The 15,736-nt window shown below is 47.6% G+C and overlaps 1 protein-coding gene across 5 annotated transcripts in view; it reads right to left on the bottom strand.

Annotated features, from left to right (window-relative positions):
• Positions 1-12,318: 12,318 nt before the first annotated feature.
• PCBP3 (poly(rC) binding protein 3) overlaps positions 12,319-15,736 on the bottom strand; it is a 92,256-nt gene continuing 88,838 nt past the window's right edge. For all 5 annotated transcript variants that reach the window (XM_050916564.1, XM_050916566.1, XM_050916568.1 and 2 more), the window contains one exon: positions 12,319-13,067. In XM_050916564.1, the coding sequence (XP_050772521.1) occupies positions 13,031-13,067 (37 nt within the window). In that variant the 3' untranslated portion in view covers positions 12,319-13,030. The remainder of the gene's footprint in view (positions 13,068-15,736) is intronic.

Raw genomic sequence — 15,736 nt, 5'->3', positions numbered from 1 at the left:
TTAGGGGGGACTCAAGTGGTAGATTCCTTCACTGATGGAGGAAGCCCTCCAACACCACCCGTGTGAGTTCAGGTCTTCACGGCTAAGCAAGAAAGAGTTCCAACAGTGCACCAATTCTGGATACACAGCTGATTGGTGACACACCGATGGCATGTTTACTGGGGTCATCCTCTAAACACGGGTTGGCTTTGGGTTGTGTCAAGCCATTAAGATTTACATTAAAGAAACCCCCTGATTCTTTTCACACATGAAAAGTCCAGCCACTGGATAAAATTAACGTCCTCTCCGACCCACGGACATGCAGATGGGGTCATCTGCCCCCTGCTGGCAGAGGCTGCTCTTCACAGCTGGAGATGGGATACAACCTTGTGCTTCTTTGGAGCTCTCTGGAGCATTACTGGGGCACTGACCTGTCATTCCACACCACCTGGCAGGGCTCTTGTTCCCAGGGCAGAACTGCCCAGCAGGACACTGCTGGAACTCCCCTGGCCAGGCAGCAGTAGCGGGGCAGAGCACGGACAAAAGCTGCCCTGCAAATATTTGTTGGATTGCACAGAGGGGATGCTCCCAGAAAACAAAGCCAGCTCTGGATAGCTAACAGAAGCCCAATGCCTCTCCTGGGAGACAGCACTGGGACACCAGAGCTGGGGGAAAGCACCATGCATGGGGGATGGAGCGTCCTGCCAAGCCACGGCTACAGAGATGCAGAATTACAGCTCAAATAGACCCACCTCTGCAGGACGCTCCCTCGAGAGGCAGCAGCTCAAGGGGCATCCCAAGGGAACAGGAGAGGGAAGCTGCAAGTAGCAGCAACAAGGCTGGCATCTGCTGTGAGACCAGGGAGGTTTCTCTGAGCGCACAAAAGGCACACTTTCTCATGGGCGGTGTGAGGACACAGCCCACAGGATCCTCTGAGGTGGGGCTTTTTCTCAAGTACTCTGCAGCGCAGGCAGCTGGGGGAGGTATGCAGTCCCTCTCCATTACCTGGTTGGAACAGAGACAAGGACCAGCCACCCTGCTGCCTGCAGCACACCTGGGTTGTGGCCCTGACAAGTTCCTGGAATGGCTGTCATTCGAACTCAGCTGTCCTGGCCACTTTCTGGCTAGCCTGAGGCGGTGCACAGCAGCCAGCTGTGGTCCAAAATGATCACAAGTGACACATTCCCATGAGATGTTCCTGTGAGATGTTCCAGTTGTGACAAAGCTGCATTCTGCAGTGGAAACCTGTCCCACTGATGTGTCTTGGCCAGGTCTAATTCAAAACCTGCTGCTGATGTAGGCAGGGGCGTGCTGCAGTCACTCCAAACAGAATTTGGTTTGGTTTTCCGTTTTTCTCTGTGAAATAACCTAGGAAATTGCATACGAAAAGCTAAGTGAAAACAACATGATTAATGTTACAAAGTCAGAAGTTAGGAAGTGACACAACTAAGACTACCTAAACCATTTAATGGGCCCCCCTTGTACATATACTTCATGATACTCCCTTTTCCACGGACTTTCTGCCTCCATCAGTGCACGGGAGAGCTGGCGCTCAGCACGTGGTGCATGGCTGTGTAGTGAATTGTCTATAAGACCCCTGCCACATTCATTCTAAAGTGCCAGAACCTCAGTGACTTCTGCAGGTTTCAGTTTTCTCCCACAGCCTGGCCCATGTGATGCTCATGTCTCAGCTACCTGTTTTCGGTGAAGGGTTGATTCTGAAGGTAGGTCCCCAGAAGCAGACCATTCATTTATAGTCGCTAAAGGGACTGGGTTCACTAACAGGGAAATGAGGTATTTTACCCTGGGTCAGTTTTAACAAATAAGTGACCTTCTTAATTGTAGTTGATAATAATAATACTAGAGCATATAGTGGATAGTTTAAAATCTAATTGTTTAAATTGTCCAAAATCTCATCATTTCCTTATGCTCCCTCATCTGTCTGTGGCCGGCTGCTGTCTCTTATACCCAGCCGGTAAGCTACTGGGAGGCAGGGACCATTTTTTTCTTCTGTTCATACAGCATCTAGCACAAAGGGCTCCTGTCCATGGTGTAGACTTGTAGGCCCCACAATACAAACAATAATAACAATAAATAATACACAAACATACACGAGTTCTGTAAATCTGGCAATGTATGAACAGCAAATGTCTAAACATCAGCAGACTTGTACTCATCTGCTAACACCAGACATTTGCTAGCTAGCACTGGCAGTGTGGCCTAGTGGCTTGCACAATGGCCTAGAACCCAAGAAACCTAGGTTCTTTTCCTGGCTCTGCCACTGGCCTGCCAGGTGCAGTCACGCCCCTCAAAGTGCTTTACAAAGGAGGTCAATAGGGAGGTCAATGCTATTGACCTCCTTTGTAAAGCACTTTGAGGTCTACTGGTCTATGAGCTAGGTAGTGGTATTATTTACTGGCTGCCAAACATTTCCAGATAGGAACCCTGGTCTCAATCAGTTCCAAAGGAGAACCATTCCACACCATTACTTTGTGATGAATTTGTCGCATTATGACTGTACTGTTTGGAAGGGCTTCACACCCTTCACATTGCTACAACAGTCAAATCTGGGTGTTTTGGCCTTTCTTACAGCCATTCACCCCTGTGCAGAGGATCTGCCGGGTCCTCCAGCCCCCTATAGATGGTGAAATCCGCCTCTGTGCAGATCCATGCAGGGTCTGTTCACCACGTCAGTCCCACGTAGCCTCTCCCAACAGGGCCCTGCACAAGGATGAAGGCAGCCCCAAGGGGTCTAACGTTTCATGGGCCCTTGTACAGACTCTCTACACTGGCGCACCCTCCTTTCATTGCTTGCAGCTGAGCGATTAACACCCATTGTGGTCCTGTGAAAGAAACAGCCAGGATAGTAGCAGCAAACCAAGAGGCAGGAGTGCTGTTTTACTAGAGCCTGTGAGCAGAGTAGAGACCCACGGCGTGGTTAATTGTGGCTATTACAATAGTGCCTGAGGCCCAGCTAAGGATCAGGCCCCGGGCACTGTGCCCCTGCCTTGAGGAGCTAGCATTGGGCCTAGACCAGCCAAAGGCAGGCTGGGGGAAGTGTAGAACACACCAGCAGAGTGAACGATGAACGGCGTGTTAGTGCCCCGATGTGTTGACTTCGAGTGGGTTTAGTTAGGAGGGGATCTGCTACCTGGAAAGATGAGGGATGAGGAGGCAGGGGGCAGGTACAGAGTAAAACTGAGTGAAGCACCAATGGGAGCACTGGAGCAACCAGCTAATGAGCACAGGGCCGAGACCATCCAGTCAAACCGTAGAAAGTTCTCCAAATGTCCCTGCCTGCCTGGGGCTGTGGGTGGCTTCCCCCTGCAGCTCTGTGCTATGCTCCACTCCGCTGGCTCCTGGCATCAACTGCCGCCACCGGGTCCTCGCACCCCCCAACTACTAGTGCCAGGGCAGGCTGACCCTGACCCTGCCTTTCCGTCTTGGACAGATCGACCCTTCCCTTTTCTGGCAGGACCCTCCACCAGCACAGCCCCCCGCCTCCCACCTGCCCAGTCACTGCTCCTGCCCCACACTGGGCAAGGGGCAGCCCCACCCCCACCCCCAGTGAGGCCGCAATGAGGAGCAGCAGCAGCGGAAGAGGTGCACACGTGATGGCAGCCCTCCCCACCCACCACAGAGAAGGTGAGGGGGCTTCCTGGACCTGGGAGGGGCCCTAGCACGTGCAGTGACAGTGGTGCCAGGTGAGTGTGCTGCTGGGGGGGGGTCCCCATAGGGTGACCAGATGCCTGATTTTATAGGGACAGGCCCGATTTTGGGGGCTTTTTCTTATACAGGCACCTATTACCCTCCATCCTCATCCCGAATTTTCACATTTGCTGCCTGGTCATCCTAGTCCCCTGGAGCTTGCTCTGTGTAAGCTGGAAAGCTTGTCTGTTTCATCAAAGAAGCTGATCCAATGAAAGATCTGACCTCCCCCACCCTGTCTCTCTAAGGGGCACTAGCAATATTTCATAGAATCATAGAATTCCGAGGGACCTCGAGAGATCATCTAGACCAGTCCCCTGCACTCAAGGCAGGACTAAGTATTATCTAGACGATCCTTAACAGGTTTTTATCCAATGTGCTCTTAAAAATCTCCAATGATGGAGATTCCACAACCTCCCTAGGCAATTTATTCCAGTGCTTAACCACCCTGATAGGAAGTTTTTCCTAATTTCCAACCTAAACCTCCCTTGCTTTCATTTAAGCCCATTGCTTGTTGTCCTATCCTCAGAAGTTAAGAAGAACAATTTTTCTCCTTCCCCCTCATAACAACCTTTTATGTACTTGAAAACTGTTATCATGTCCCCTCTCAGTCTTCTCTTTTCCAGGCTAAACAGACCCAATTTTTTCAATCTTCCCTCATAGCTCAGGTTTTCTAGACCTTTAATAACTTTTGTTACTCTTTTCCGGACTCTCTCCAATTTGTTCACATCTTTCCTGAAATGCGGTGCCCAGAACTGGACACAATACTCCAGTTGAGGCCTAATCAGGGTGGAGTAGAGCAGAATTACTTCTCATGTCTTGCTTCCAACACTCCCGTGAATACATCCCAGAATGATGTTCACTTTTTTTTGCAACAGTGTTACACTGTTGACTCATAGTATGGCAAGTTCTCGACTCTATTTCATTCCCTTTGTGCCTCTCGTGCAGCAGAAGCCTGCCTCAAGTCTCCAGCTAGAGCAGGGCTGGGATAGCTGGTTCCTGTGCCCTCCTTTACCCTGTGGTGCAAGGGGCATGTTAGCTATGAGGACAGGGCATGGCTGCAGATCATTGCCTGATGGGGCAGAGCATCAGGCAGCTATCTTCCTTCTCTCCCTCCAGGCGGCTGGACCGGCCCACAACATTTTTGCACCAGAGGTGGGGAGCTCAAATGATGCCCCCATGCCCCCTTGCTTGGGCCAAAACTTTGAAAGTCTCAATTCTGCCTTCTTCCTGTTTTTCCCCTCTCATGGTACTGCTCTGCTACCTACTCCAATAAAGGAGAACTAACAACTTAAAATGCCTTGTTCAAAAATTTTAAGTAACGCTTAACTTTCAAACACCTGAACAGCAAATGTAACTTTTCTTGTCTGCATAGTAAACACTGGCATTTTTATCTGTTTGAATAATCAAAGTGGTGCTTTCCGTGCCTTCTTGGTTACAAAGATTTGAACTGCTTCCTGCTGAAGGTCCACAGTCTGGGACAGCTCATGCTCTATTGAGATGGTTGCAAGGCCGAGCAGCCTCTCCTGTGTCATTGTGGAGTGTAGATGTGTTTTATTAACTTCAGCTTGGAGAAGCTGCGTTCTCCACTGGCAACTGTTATAGGAAGTGTTAGAAGTGTGCGCAGAGCAACAAAAGCATTTGGAAAGAGAGTGGTCATCTTATTTGTGCACATATATTCCAGAACAGCCTTTGGAGTTGATCCTGCTGAAATGTATCTTGAAAGAGCTTTTAGTTCATCATCTAAATCACTTGCATCAATATCGCGCATGTCATCATGTGTCAACACAGTCTCTAGTGCCCTGCATTGCTGGTGTAGGTCTTTTTCAGGTATAGGGAGGAGTTTTGGAATATCACTCAACATCCCAAATATACTGCTGTGTTCCTTGAGCTGCATGAAATGTTCTTCAACTGACTGTATTGCAGAATCTAGCACCTGGTTAAAGAATTCAACTTTGAATTGTTGTTTGGGGTCTCTCATGGGATTATCCCGTGCCTCGTAATCAAAATGTCTTCTTCTTCGGTGACACTTGTATTCTTGAATGAGTGGGAAAATAGTTTCAGTGTGAAGTTCCTCTGCCAACTTCTGTGCACTCTTCAGAACATTTTGAAATCCCTCATCTGACCGGTAAGACTGTAAGTATAACTTTGCTTTGTCCAGTTGTTCCATTGCTCCAGATATATCAAGGTCAACACCTTGGAGTCTCTCGCTTACAACATTTATTTCAAACAATAGGTCTTGCCACAACACTAAGCCAGACAGAAATTTGAAGTTATGTATGTTTCTGGGTTTCTAGTGATTCCATTTCCTTCTGACACTGTTCTCCCACAAACAGTTTCTGTCATAGCATTATCCTCCATAATGGCAACTATGGCATCATATATCTTCCCAGTTTGGTGTTTGATAGGGTTTATCGCCTCTGCTCGACTTTCCCATCATGTGGCACTCTGTGGTTTCAGTGTCAGAGAGGATGTTCCCAGAGATTGATTCATAATTTGCAATCGATGAGTTGATGCAAAGAAAAATACATATATGGTTTGAATTACATTAAAAAATTCAGCAGCCTCACTAGAAGCTGATGTTGCATCACTGACCACCAAGTTCAATGAATGAGAACTGCATGGGACAAAAAAAACGTGAGGGTTTAACTCTCGGATCCGTTTCTGCACTCCTCCGGTCTTTCCTCTCATGTTCGCACCATTATCGTACGTAGCCCTGACCTCTCATGTCAGCTATCGCAATTCCCGTATCTTCCAGCTTTTTAAGAAGCACATTTGTCATACCAGCTCCTGGAGTATCATCCATGTCAATAAATTCTAGAAAATGCTCTCTGACTGTCACCATTGCAGGGACATTTTCACTAGGTTCTGTTGTTGTTACAAAACGCACAATTAAAGTCATTTGTTCTGTACGGCTGATGTCGAGTGTGCAGTCCAGAATAACAGAGTAATATCTTGCTGACTTCAGATCTGCCACAATCTTCTGTTTGACTTTTGTTGCCAGTAACTGTGTGATCTCATTTTGAATTGTTTTTCCAAGGTAGTGGTGTGTGTACATTTCTTGGGTGGTGACTCTTCTTAGATGCTCCTGGAGTACAGCATCAAACTCAGCCATCAGCGCCACAATTTTAAGGAAGTTTCCACTGTTTGGCACATACAGCTGATCTGAAGTGCCATGCAGTGCTAGGTTTTGGGTAGCAAGCATTGTCACAATGACAATGAACCTTTTCAGAACATTTTGCCAGTAAAGAGACTCTGATGCACTCTTCTCTTGATGCTGATCATCTATGGTGGCCTTTAACCTTAGTCTCATCTCAAGCTCTTTCCACCTATGGAATGCTGTGTGGTGACTTGCTGCCTTCTCATGGCATGCCAGATTTCTAGCCAGATTTCTACAATCCTTTGTTCCTGTAGAACCGAATGTGGCTGGAATATTAGACTGGAAGAGTTTGCAACAAAAACAGTATGCAGCATTCTGGGTTTTTGAGTACATAAGCCATGGCCTCTCCACTTTGTCACCACTGGGGATTTCACACCAGTAAAGTGTTGGATGGAAACTTCTATTTTCCTTGTCTTTGGGGAACATGAAGTTTTTCACTTGCTGTGGCCCATGTAGTACAAGGAAGTCTCTCAGACTACTGCTCATGTGGGTCCACAGTCCTGGATCATCTAGACTTAAGGAACTAAACTCACCAGCAGCTGTTTCTTGCACCTCCACCACACTCTTCTCTGATCTACACTTTTCTTCAGGAATGTGCATGGTTACATCCATCTGAGATGGAGATGTGGATGCTGCAGTAGCTGCCAGGTCAACTGCACTCTGACTGGAAGATCAGGTATCTCCTCACCACTCACATCCTCACTGGGGCCGGAAGGCTCACCCTGAACATTTGTGTCTCTGTATCTCAGGAGAGCTCCTTCCTGCTTAGATAGAAAAGCTTCCTTTTCTTTCTTTCTTTTTCTGAATGCTGCCCCAGAGGGGCATTTTCTTCTTTCACTCATGACTGCTGTTCTGCGCCAGCTAGAGTGGCTCTCAACACTCAACGGAAGGGGACAAATAAGCAGGCTGGTAGCAGGGCCTGAGTGAGGGAAGATATCAGCGTCTTAAGGGCCTAACTGGCTCCTACTACTTCAGCTGACTGCCTGTTCTCCTCAGGTGGGTTCAGAGAAGCAGCAGGAAACAGGAAGCTCCCTGAGAAGCTGGTGTGAATCAGTCCAGGCTCCTAGGGGTGCTAGAGAGGTACATAAGAGGTGCCTCCTCCTCTCTCTCCCTGCAGCTCCTGCTGCTTTCTGTTGTTCCCTCTCACCTTTTCTCCTGCCTGCCTGTTATGTCTCTTGTGCCCTCCCTCCTCCAGCATAGCACTCCACCAGCTCTGTGCATCTCGAGCAGGGAGAATACATATGCACCAACACCAGACACAATTTTCTACACTCTGGGGCCTAGTGGCGCCTCCCACACTCTGGCACCTGAGGCGGCTGCCTCATTTCTCCTCATGGTAAGGCCAGCCCTGCAGGGTGGCCCTGGGCCTTTCTCGGGGCCCTTCTAGGGTCAGAAAAAGCTAGCCAAGCTCCTACCAACATGAGCTAACCATTCCTAGCAATTAACATATTTGATGAATGCCACTCGGTTGTCTCTCAGTGGAGTTTATGGTGCTGGTTTTAACCTACAAAGCCTGGGAGCTGGAGAAAACCATTGCTCCCCCTGCTGCACCACTGCCGCTGAGATCAGACGAGTGGAGGGCCACCACCGTGGCCTTCACCGCTGGGAGAAAGGTTTGCTGGTGGGGCCTTCTCCACAAAGACCCCTTGGCTCCGGAACTTTATTCTCACACCTCTGACCTCCGGAGCATTCTTTCAAACCTGAGGTGGGACCAGTGTTCTGGGTGCAGAGTGATGAGGGATATTTTGCTGCTCTTCTTACTGGCTGGTGTGTTAGTGTATGCTGGTGTGAAACACGGCTGGGTGCCATTCTTCCATGGGCCACGTGTTGGTTTGCACAGGCATTTCTTGTCATTGAAATCAGAAAAACCAATACAAATGCCACAGCCAAGTTAGAAATGGGAAGCCTCCGAGGAGTTCTGATACTGGAGGTGCCGGTCTTTGGCTAAGCCAGGGGTAGGCAACCCTATGGCACGCGTGCCAAAGGCGGCATGCGAGCTGATTTTCAGTGGCACTCGCACTGCCGGGTCCTGGCCACCGTCTGGGAGGCTCTGCATTTTAATTTAATTTTAAATGAAGCTTCTTAAACATTTTAAAAACCTTATTTACTTTACATACAACAATAGTTTAGTTATATATTATAGACTTATAGAAAGAGACCTTCTAAAAATGTTAAAATGTATCACTGGCAATCGAAACCTTAAATCAGAGTGAATAAATGAAGATTTGGCACACCACTGCTGAAAGGTTGCTGACCCCTGGGCTAAGCTATTAAACAAAAATGTAGTTTGTGCTATAGAGTGAAATGGAAAGCCCACCCTGCAAGTGTTTGTTCTGTTTTCAAATGAGGAGACAGCTGTCACCCAGGCGCCTGCACTCATGGATTCTTTTGCCCAGACATCAGCACAGATGGGCCTGCGATCACTGTCTCCTGGCCACATGGTTGCTGGCCCTGTTTGGAGCATGCAGCCCCCCTCCACCCCCCCGCTACCCGTATGTGCGCTTGGGTGCCAGATCATGTGCACAGAGCCAGGGAAATACAAATGGGCGTGGATACCAAGTCACTCTGGCAGCAAGGTGGGAATGTGTGATGCAGTAGGGACTGTCTGTGTGGGGAGTGGGAGAGCAGGGGAGGACTTTAGGGGATGGATGATACCGGAGCCTGTAACCTGAGCTAGGTAAGGGAGGGGAAAGGTCAACACCTTTGCCTGGGAAGGGGAACAAAGGAAGGGAGTGGCAGGAGGGAAGCAGTTTTGAGTTTGGGCTTGGGGCTGGATGGGCAGAATTCAGGGTATCCTAGCTAGGATCCAAGCACCCTGAAAGCCCAGAAGGACTCGATGGAGGGGTCCTGACTGTGCCTGCAAGCCCTGCTGTAACCTGTGTTCCTGTTGTCCAATAAACCTTCTGTTTTACTGGCTGGCTAAGAGTCACTGTGGGTCCCAGGAAGAGGGGTGCAGGGCCGGACTCCCCCACACTCTGTGACAGAATGGGACAATGCATTTTAAGGAATTTGATGCTCATTTAAACATTTGGCCTTGAAATTCCTCAATGAACTCAAAACGCTCCAGGCTAGAGTCACAACAGGACTTAGGTGCTGAACTGCCACTTTAGGTGCACAAAACCCTGCTCAGCTGCCACCAAACCTGTCAGTGCCCAGACTCACTCGGCACCTACATTTCTGCAGTAAAAGTCCTAGGCACCTCTGATCTCACGTGTGGCAGCCCCATGCCTGGTGTCCAGGCACCCGAGTCCCAGAGCACTGCATGAACTGGCATTCCTCTAACTCAACCTGCGCAGCCCAATCCAGCCTGTGGGCTTAGCGCTTGCCCGACAGGTGAGCTTACACTGAAGGGTAGGGGGACAAGCTGCACCCTTGTAACCATTAGCCTAGTGGTTAGAGTACTTGCCTGAGATGGGGGAGACCCTGGTTCAAGTCCCTGCTCTGCTTGAGGGGACAAGGAGCTCTGAACAGGAGTTTCCTACCTCTCAGGTAAGCATGCTCATCGGTGGGCTATGGGGTATCCTGATGTGGGACTCCTTCCAGCTTGCCTGCAGAAGTGTGGATAAATAACTGGAGAAGTCACTGGGAACAGGCAGGATCTCCCAGGTGAGTGCTCAAAGCACCAGGCTACGGCATCATGCACGTGATGGTGCTCTCTCTCTGGTCCAATGGTTCTCTGAGGCCAGGCCTGTCTCCTTTAGGGGGCAGGGCCTATTACACTCCTCTCTGGTCAGCATCTCCCAGGTCAGGTTGGGTGGGTCCCCATCTAGTGTGCTGGCTTTTGTGGATCCCATTCTAAGGTGCCTCTCCTTCCCTGGTCATTGACCTGGGAGCCCAGGCGCTCAGCTCAGCTTTTGTGAATCCCAGGGCGTTTTGAGGCCCCTAAAGTTAGGTGGTGTGATGCTCAGTGCTGCCATTTTTTGGGGAATCTAGCCCCTGAGGTTCAGACTTTTTAATGGGACAGATTCCAGTGCTAGGGAAGGGGGAACGCGCAGGGACCCCTGCCTCTTTTGCACACCTTTCCAGGAGGCAGCCAGAATCCTGCTGCTTGCCCACCCACAGCACAAGGTGTGAGGTAATGTTACTGTACTAGCCGTGCTGTGCACCAAATGAAGATGTGATGGGAGGAGCTGGGCCACTGCCCCACCCTCTTCCTGCTCATAGACTGAGGCCTGCACTGGAAGAAGCACATACTGCGTCCCTTCAACTAATGAGTGTAGGTCCGGCATGAACCTCCTCACCAACCTACAGGCATTGCACCTGTGTCTGTTATCTGCAGGAGGAATACCTCTAGCAACTGCCACTGCTGCAGAGCATGCGCGCACGCGCACACACACACACACACACACACACCCCTACCTTTGACTTAAATAGCTAGACCATGAAGGGTTATAGCTGCTGGAGAAACAGAAATACCTACATGTTCATTCCTCCCCAACTGAGCTTATCAAATTGCAGTGGGTGCCGTGTGCAGCACTACAGGAAAACACATGGACAGATCTGCCTAACACATTTGTGACATCAGGAGCAATGCTGACCACACCCGCTAAGCTCAGCTCGGACAGGAGCATTACAAGCAGACTGGTTGAACAGTAGGTGCTAGGCCAGCAGCACAGTTCCTGAGGCAGAATAAAGGAAACCTGGCACGTATGTGTTTATAGGTGTGCGTTTGTGAGAGAGAGAGAGAGAGAGAGAGTGGGAAAGTGCAGGAGTTCATGGAACTCAGATGGAAAAGTAACATATTTCCCATGTGTTACAATGCAAACATGTATTGCATAGATATTGTAGCTAGTTTTTATCAAGGTATTTTATACACATGTAATATATTAAGCATGTGCTATACATTTTGTACAGTATAAAGTTGTTATTTATGGAAAATATATAATTTTCCCCACATGGGAAGTAGGATAGTGATACAAAAACAAAATTGTGGAAGCAGAAAGCAGGGCTTGGTCTGAAGAACAATAGGTAAGAGCACAGGACCCACCCATGGCAGATTTGTCCAGAAAAGTGGGCTGGAGATGTATGGGGTTTTTTCATATTACAAGAGGTAAATTAATCTTAGGAGAAAATTTAATCATTTTGCACCAGGAATACCTTCCTTTTATAAAAAGCATTGGGGGAATTCAAAACCTCTCAAGCAATGCATCAGTCAATGGGGAGCTGTAAAAAAAAACCAGATCAGTAGGTTTTGTGGATGATCCCAGATTTTTCAGACAAAATGGAAAGAACGGAAGGGGATGAAAAGCCCAGGATTAGCCAAGAAGCTCATTCGGGGAACCCAGGGAGAAAACAGAGTCAGAAGTCAGAGCTCGTTGGTAGCAGAGCTGCACAGATATTTATTGAATACAAACAATGGCAAACACAGCAGGCTCACAGAGATTTAAACTTCCTGAGCAAGTCCAAAATTCACTGTGGGCTATTGTCTTAAGAATACTTTTAGAGGTCCCTATGGCTTTGAATTGGATATCACTATATCCCCCATCCACCCCACTCCCAATTACTTCTGAGTTAAAAAATAAGACTGAATTTTTTTCTTCTTTCATTAGTAATAAAAATGGTTTGTTTGGACCCTGCCATGTTGGAAAGAATATATTGTGTGTGGGAACCAAAGTGGACTCGTGGGTGTATTCATTGGCTCCTGCACATCCTGCTTCCAAAATTACATGGGGTAAACCATGCCACATTCTCTGGACATGGAGTCAAGGTTTAAAAGGTGAGCCGGGACAAGCAAAATGAAAAATGGACCTTTCAATAGGATAATTGCGAGCAGAGTATTTCAAAGCAAGCACAGCTCTAGCTGGCATCATAAATCATACACTACAGTAAATGCTGTTAAAATGTCAAAATAAAACATTAAAATAGCTAAGCTAAACTGACACCAGAGACCAAGCCTTCTTCCGAAGTCTCATCAATGGAAACCCCCCAAAAGGTAGTTAAAATAATTAACACTATACTTTGAAAACATGGACAGGCCTGGGACCATAAATAAAGAGTTCAGGAGCAATATCAGGAGCACAGTATGGAATTTATAAAGAAACTCTGTGTGTGTGTGTGTTAGTAAAGAAAAACTATCTATGGAGGTAAAGGGAAGGCGGTAAAAATACAGGTTGTACAAGCCGGGTGAAGTGTCATTGGCTGGAGAGGGTCAGGTGATGCAAAATGAAGGATGACGGGTAGAAATTAGAGTGCGCCCATTCCAGTGACCTCAGACGTCAGCCTAGAATAGACAAAGGGGAAAAGAAAGGGGAAAGGGAAGAGAAAAACAAACAGCAGGATTAGAAAAGAAAATGAAGATTTTGTGGCATACTCACAAGTCCTCTTTTCTGCTGTCTCCTACTCACTCTTCCCTTTCTGCCAGTGCAACCTGCCAGCTAAAGTGTTCATCACCAGCCTGGGAGTGACACTATAGTCAAGACTGCATTTTAAAATGGCTCTAAACTGGAGGCAATAATGTCTGCTGGTCTCCGAGAGCAGGTGGCCAATCAGTGACATTTCCCACAATGCCCACTGAAATGTCGAGGTAGCCTCTTTGGTTTCTTTCCACAAACTTTCAGTGGGAAGGTTCTGAATTGGGACTCCAGATGGCTGCTTTCCTTGGCACCCCTGCTTTCATTGTTGACCAAGATCTCTTTAAAAAGATGGTCAGTCTACACAAAGTGCAGTAGAAAGGTGGCCCTTGAGATCTCATCCAGTGCGGGGGGCGGGGGAGGGGGAGGTTCAAAAAAAAAGGAGAGAGAGCGGTTGGACTAGGGTGATTTTTAAACATAACTCACATAATGAATTGAAGTTTATGGCACTGTGCATACAAGCCTGATATATATGAGCCTGGGCACATGCAAGCCTGATTAGTTGGTGAGGAGGCACCTTGAGCTCACTCAGGCCTGACAGATTGGCTGGGCACACAAAAATCATTTCCTGTCTGGAACTATCAGTGATTATCCTACAGTGCACGAGAGCTCATGCACAGATTCTGACAGATAAAATATTTTCCTTCAGCAGCAGCACGTGTACTGTCACAAAGGTCTGCACCCCCCACATCTATGAAGCATTACGAACCTTTGAAATGAACACACACAGACTCCATTGTGAAGCAGTGAGGGTTGCTACCCACACAGAACACTTGACATAAGCCCACAACAACATGGAGATGAAAAGTTAAGTCACCTAACAGTACATACCCTCTACTCTTCCTCCAAGGTGCATACTTTGCCACTATCATATCTCTTGTACAACACAGACCCCACAACCTTAACTCTGCCCCCTGGATGCTAGCCTTCCCGCACTCTCTTTTGCACATGAACTTTTGCAAAACTACCCTCTCACAATACAAACAACTACTATGCCCAAAAACCTCCACCCACACCTACTAGTGTTGGGGGGGAAATAATCTGGTAAAGTGTGTGTGTAGAAGGGCATAAGGGGGGGCAGAATTAAGGTTCTGCTATGTGGCCTGTGATGTACAGATCCATTAAGTGGCTTAATTTTTCATTTCCTTGCTTTTGTGAGTTTGTGTCAGGTGTAGTGTGTTCGTAGCACCCCTAACTGCGACATAACAAAGGGTTTTATATATTAAATTTCCTTTTAGTCTTTTCACGTTGCCATAGATTTTTAAAAGTTGGGAGGAAATGATTTATTAACAATTTTGCTACATCCCAACTCCATCGCTTTCTCTGTGCTACTGGCAGCTGGAATTCAGATTGCCTAATAGTTATTATGAATAACAGCCCTGCCTGCAAAGAAAGGAGAGTTTGTTTAACGAGGCACCTAAAGTTAAAAGGAAGTTCTATGCCAGCAACTCAGACATGGTTTTCTAATGTGGCTTTGGAGCTAGGGAAGAACAGACATTTCATATGAGACTTTGAGCAGTGTGCTAGTCTCTGCTCAAGGGAAACCCAGGACTTGACCAACAGAGGTGCTACAGGTCAGAATGCAGGTGCTGCGGCACAGGGGTTTCGGATAGAAGGGCAGAGGGTGGGACAGGTCAGAATGGAGGTTAGTTGGCACAGCCTCCATTATGGCAAGAACGCTCCCGCAGACCCTGTTTGCACTGTACCTGATCTAGCCAGTGCGATCAGTCCCTCGCCTGAATGAGCACCAAAGTCATGGGGTTACTAAGAGAAGAGCACTCCGTGGGGGGCATTCTTACTGTAGGCTCATCCTGACAGTGAGATGGGGCAGGTGGAGAAACCCGTATCAGAAGGTAAAAAATGTGATGGGTAAATGCTAAAATCCCACTGACCTCTCATGATTGGCTGGCATGATACAGGCTCAGCCCTGTGTGGAAAGATTTGATAGTCAATCTAGCTGTATGAACCCCTTCTGCAACTGGTCCCTTTCTAATGTTCATGTGATGCTTTGTTCAAGGGGCTCGTAAATAGAAAACTATCACATTTCCTGTGAGGTCCGGTCCACTCTCCCCATTTCACCACCTGTGCATTTATACTCAGACACAAAAAGTCTGACTAAATCCAACTCCCTCCCCTTTTCCTCCTCGAGACTCGGTTACAGCTTACCCTCTGGGATAAACTCAACCAACCACACGCAATTACAGCCCTCTTAAAAAGCATGTTTTACTCAATGGTTCCATACTTGCACATTCACATTTGCACAACTAGGCTTTGCTCAGTGCATCCTTGCCCCAGTGAACCATAGACACTGTTATGACTCCAGTTTGGATCAATGTTGATAGTGAACATTCACCATCAGTTCAGCTACTAATTATCTTAATGAAATCTTCTGTTTCCAATGTATTGCATGTGTGCTATTATTAAAAGAAAATAAACAGGCTGTTTCATTTTTTTATTTATTGGTCTAATTTGTTTGAAAGAGGAAGACATTTCTGCGTCTTGGAAACACATAAAAGAGGCACCTGGGACTTAACATTTA

This window comes from Gopherus flavomarginatus, chromosome 10 (genome assembly GCF_025201925.1).
Source record: "Gopherus flavomarginatus isolate rGopFla2 chromosome 10, rGopFla2.mat.asm, whole genome shotgun sequence".
Taxonomy (NCBI): Eukaryota; Metazoa; Chordata; order Testudines; family Testudinidae; genus Gopherus; species Gopherus flavomarginatus.
The sequence above is the reverse complement of the archived record's forward strand: the minus strand, read 5'-3'. Positions and strand labels throughout refer to the sequence as shown.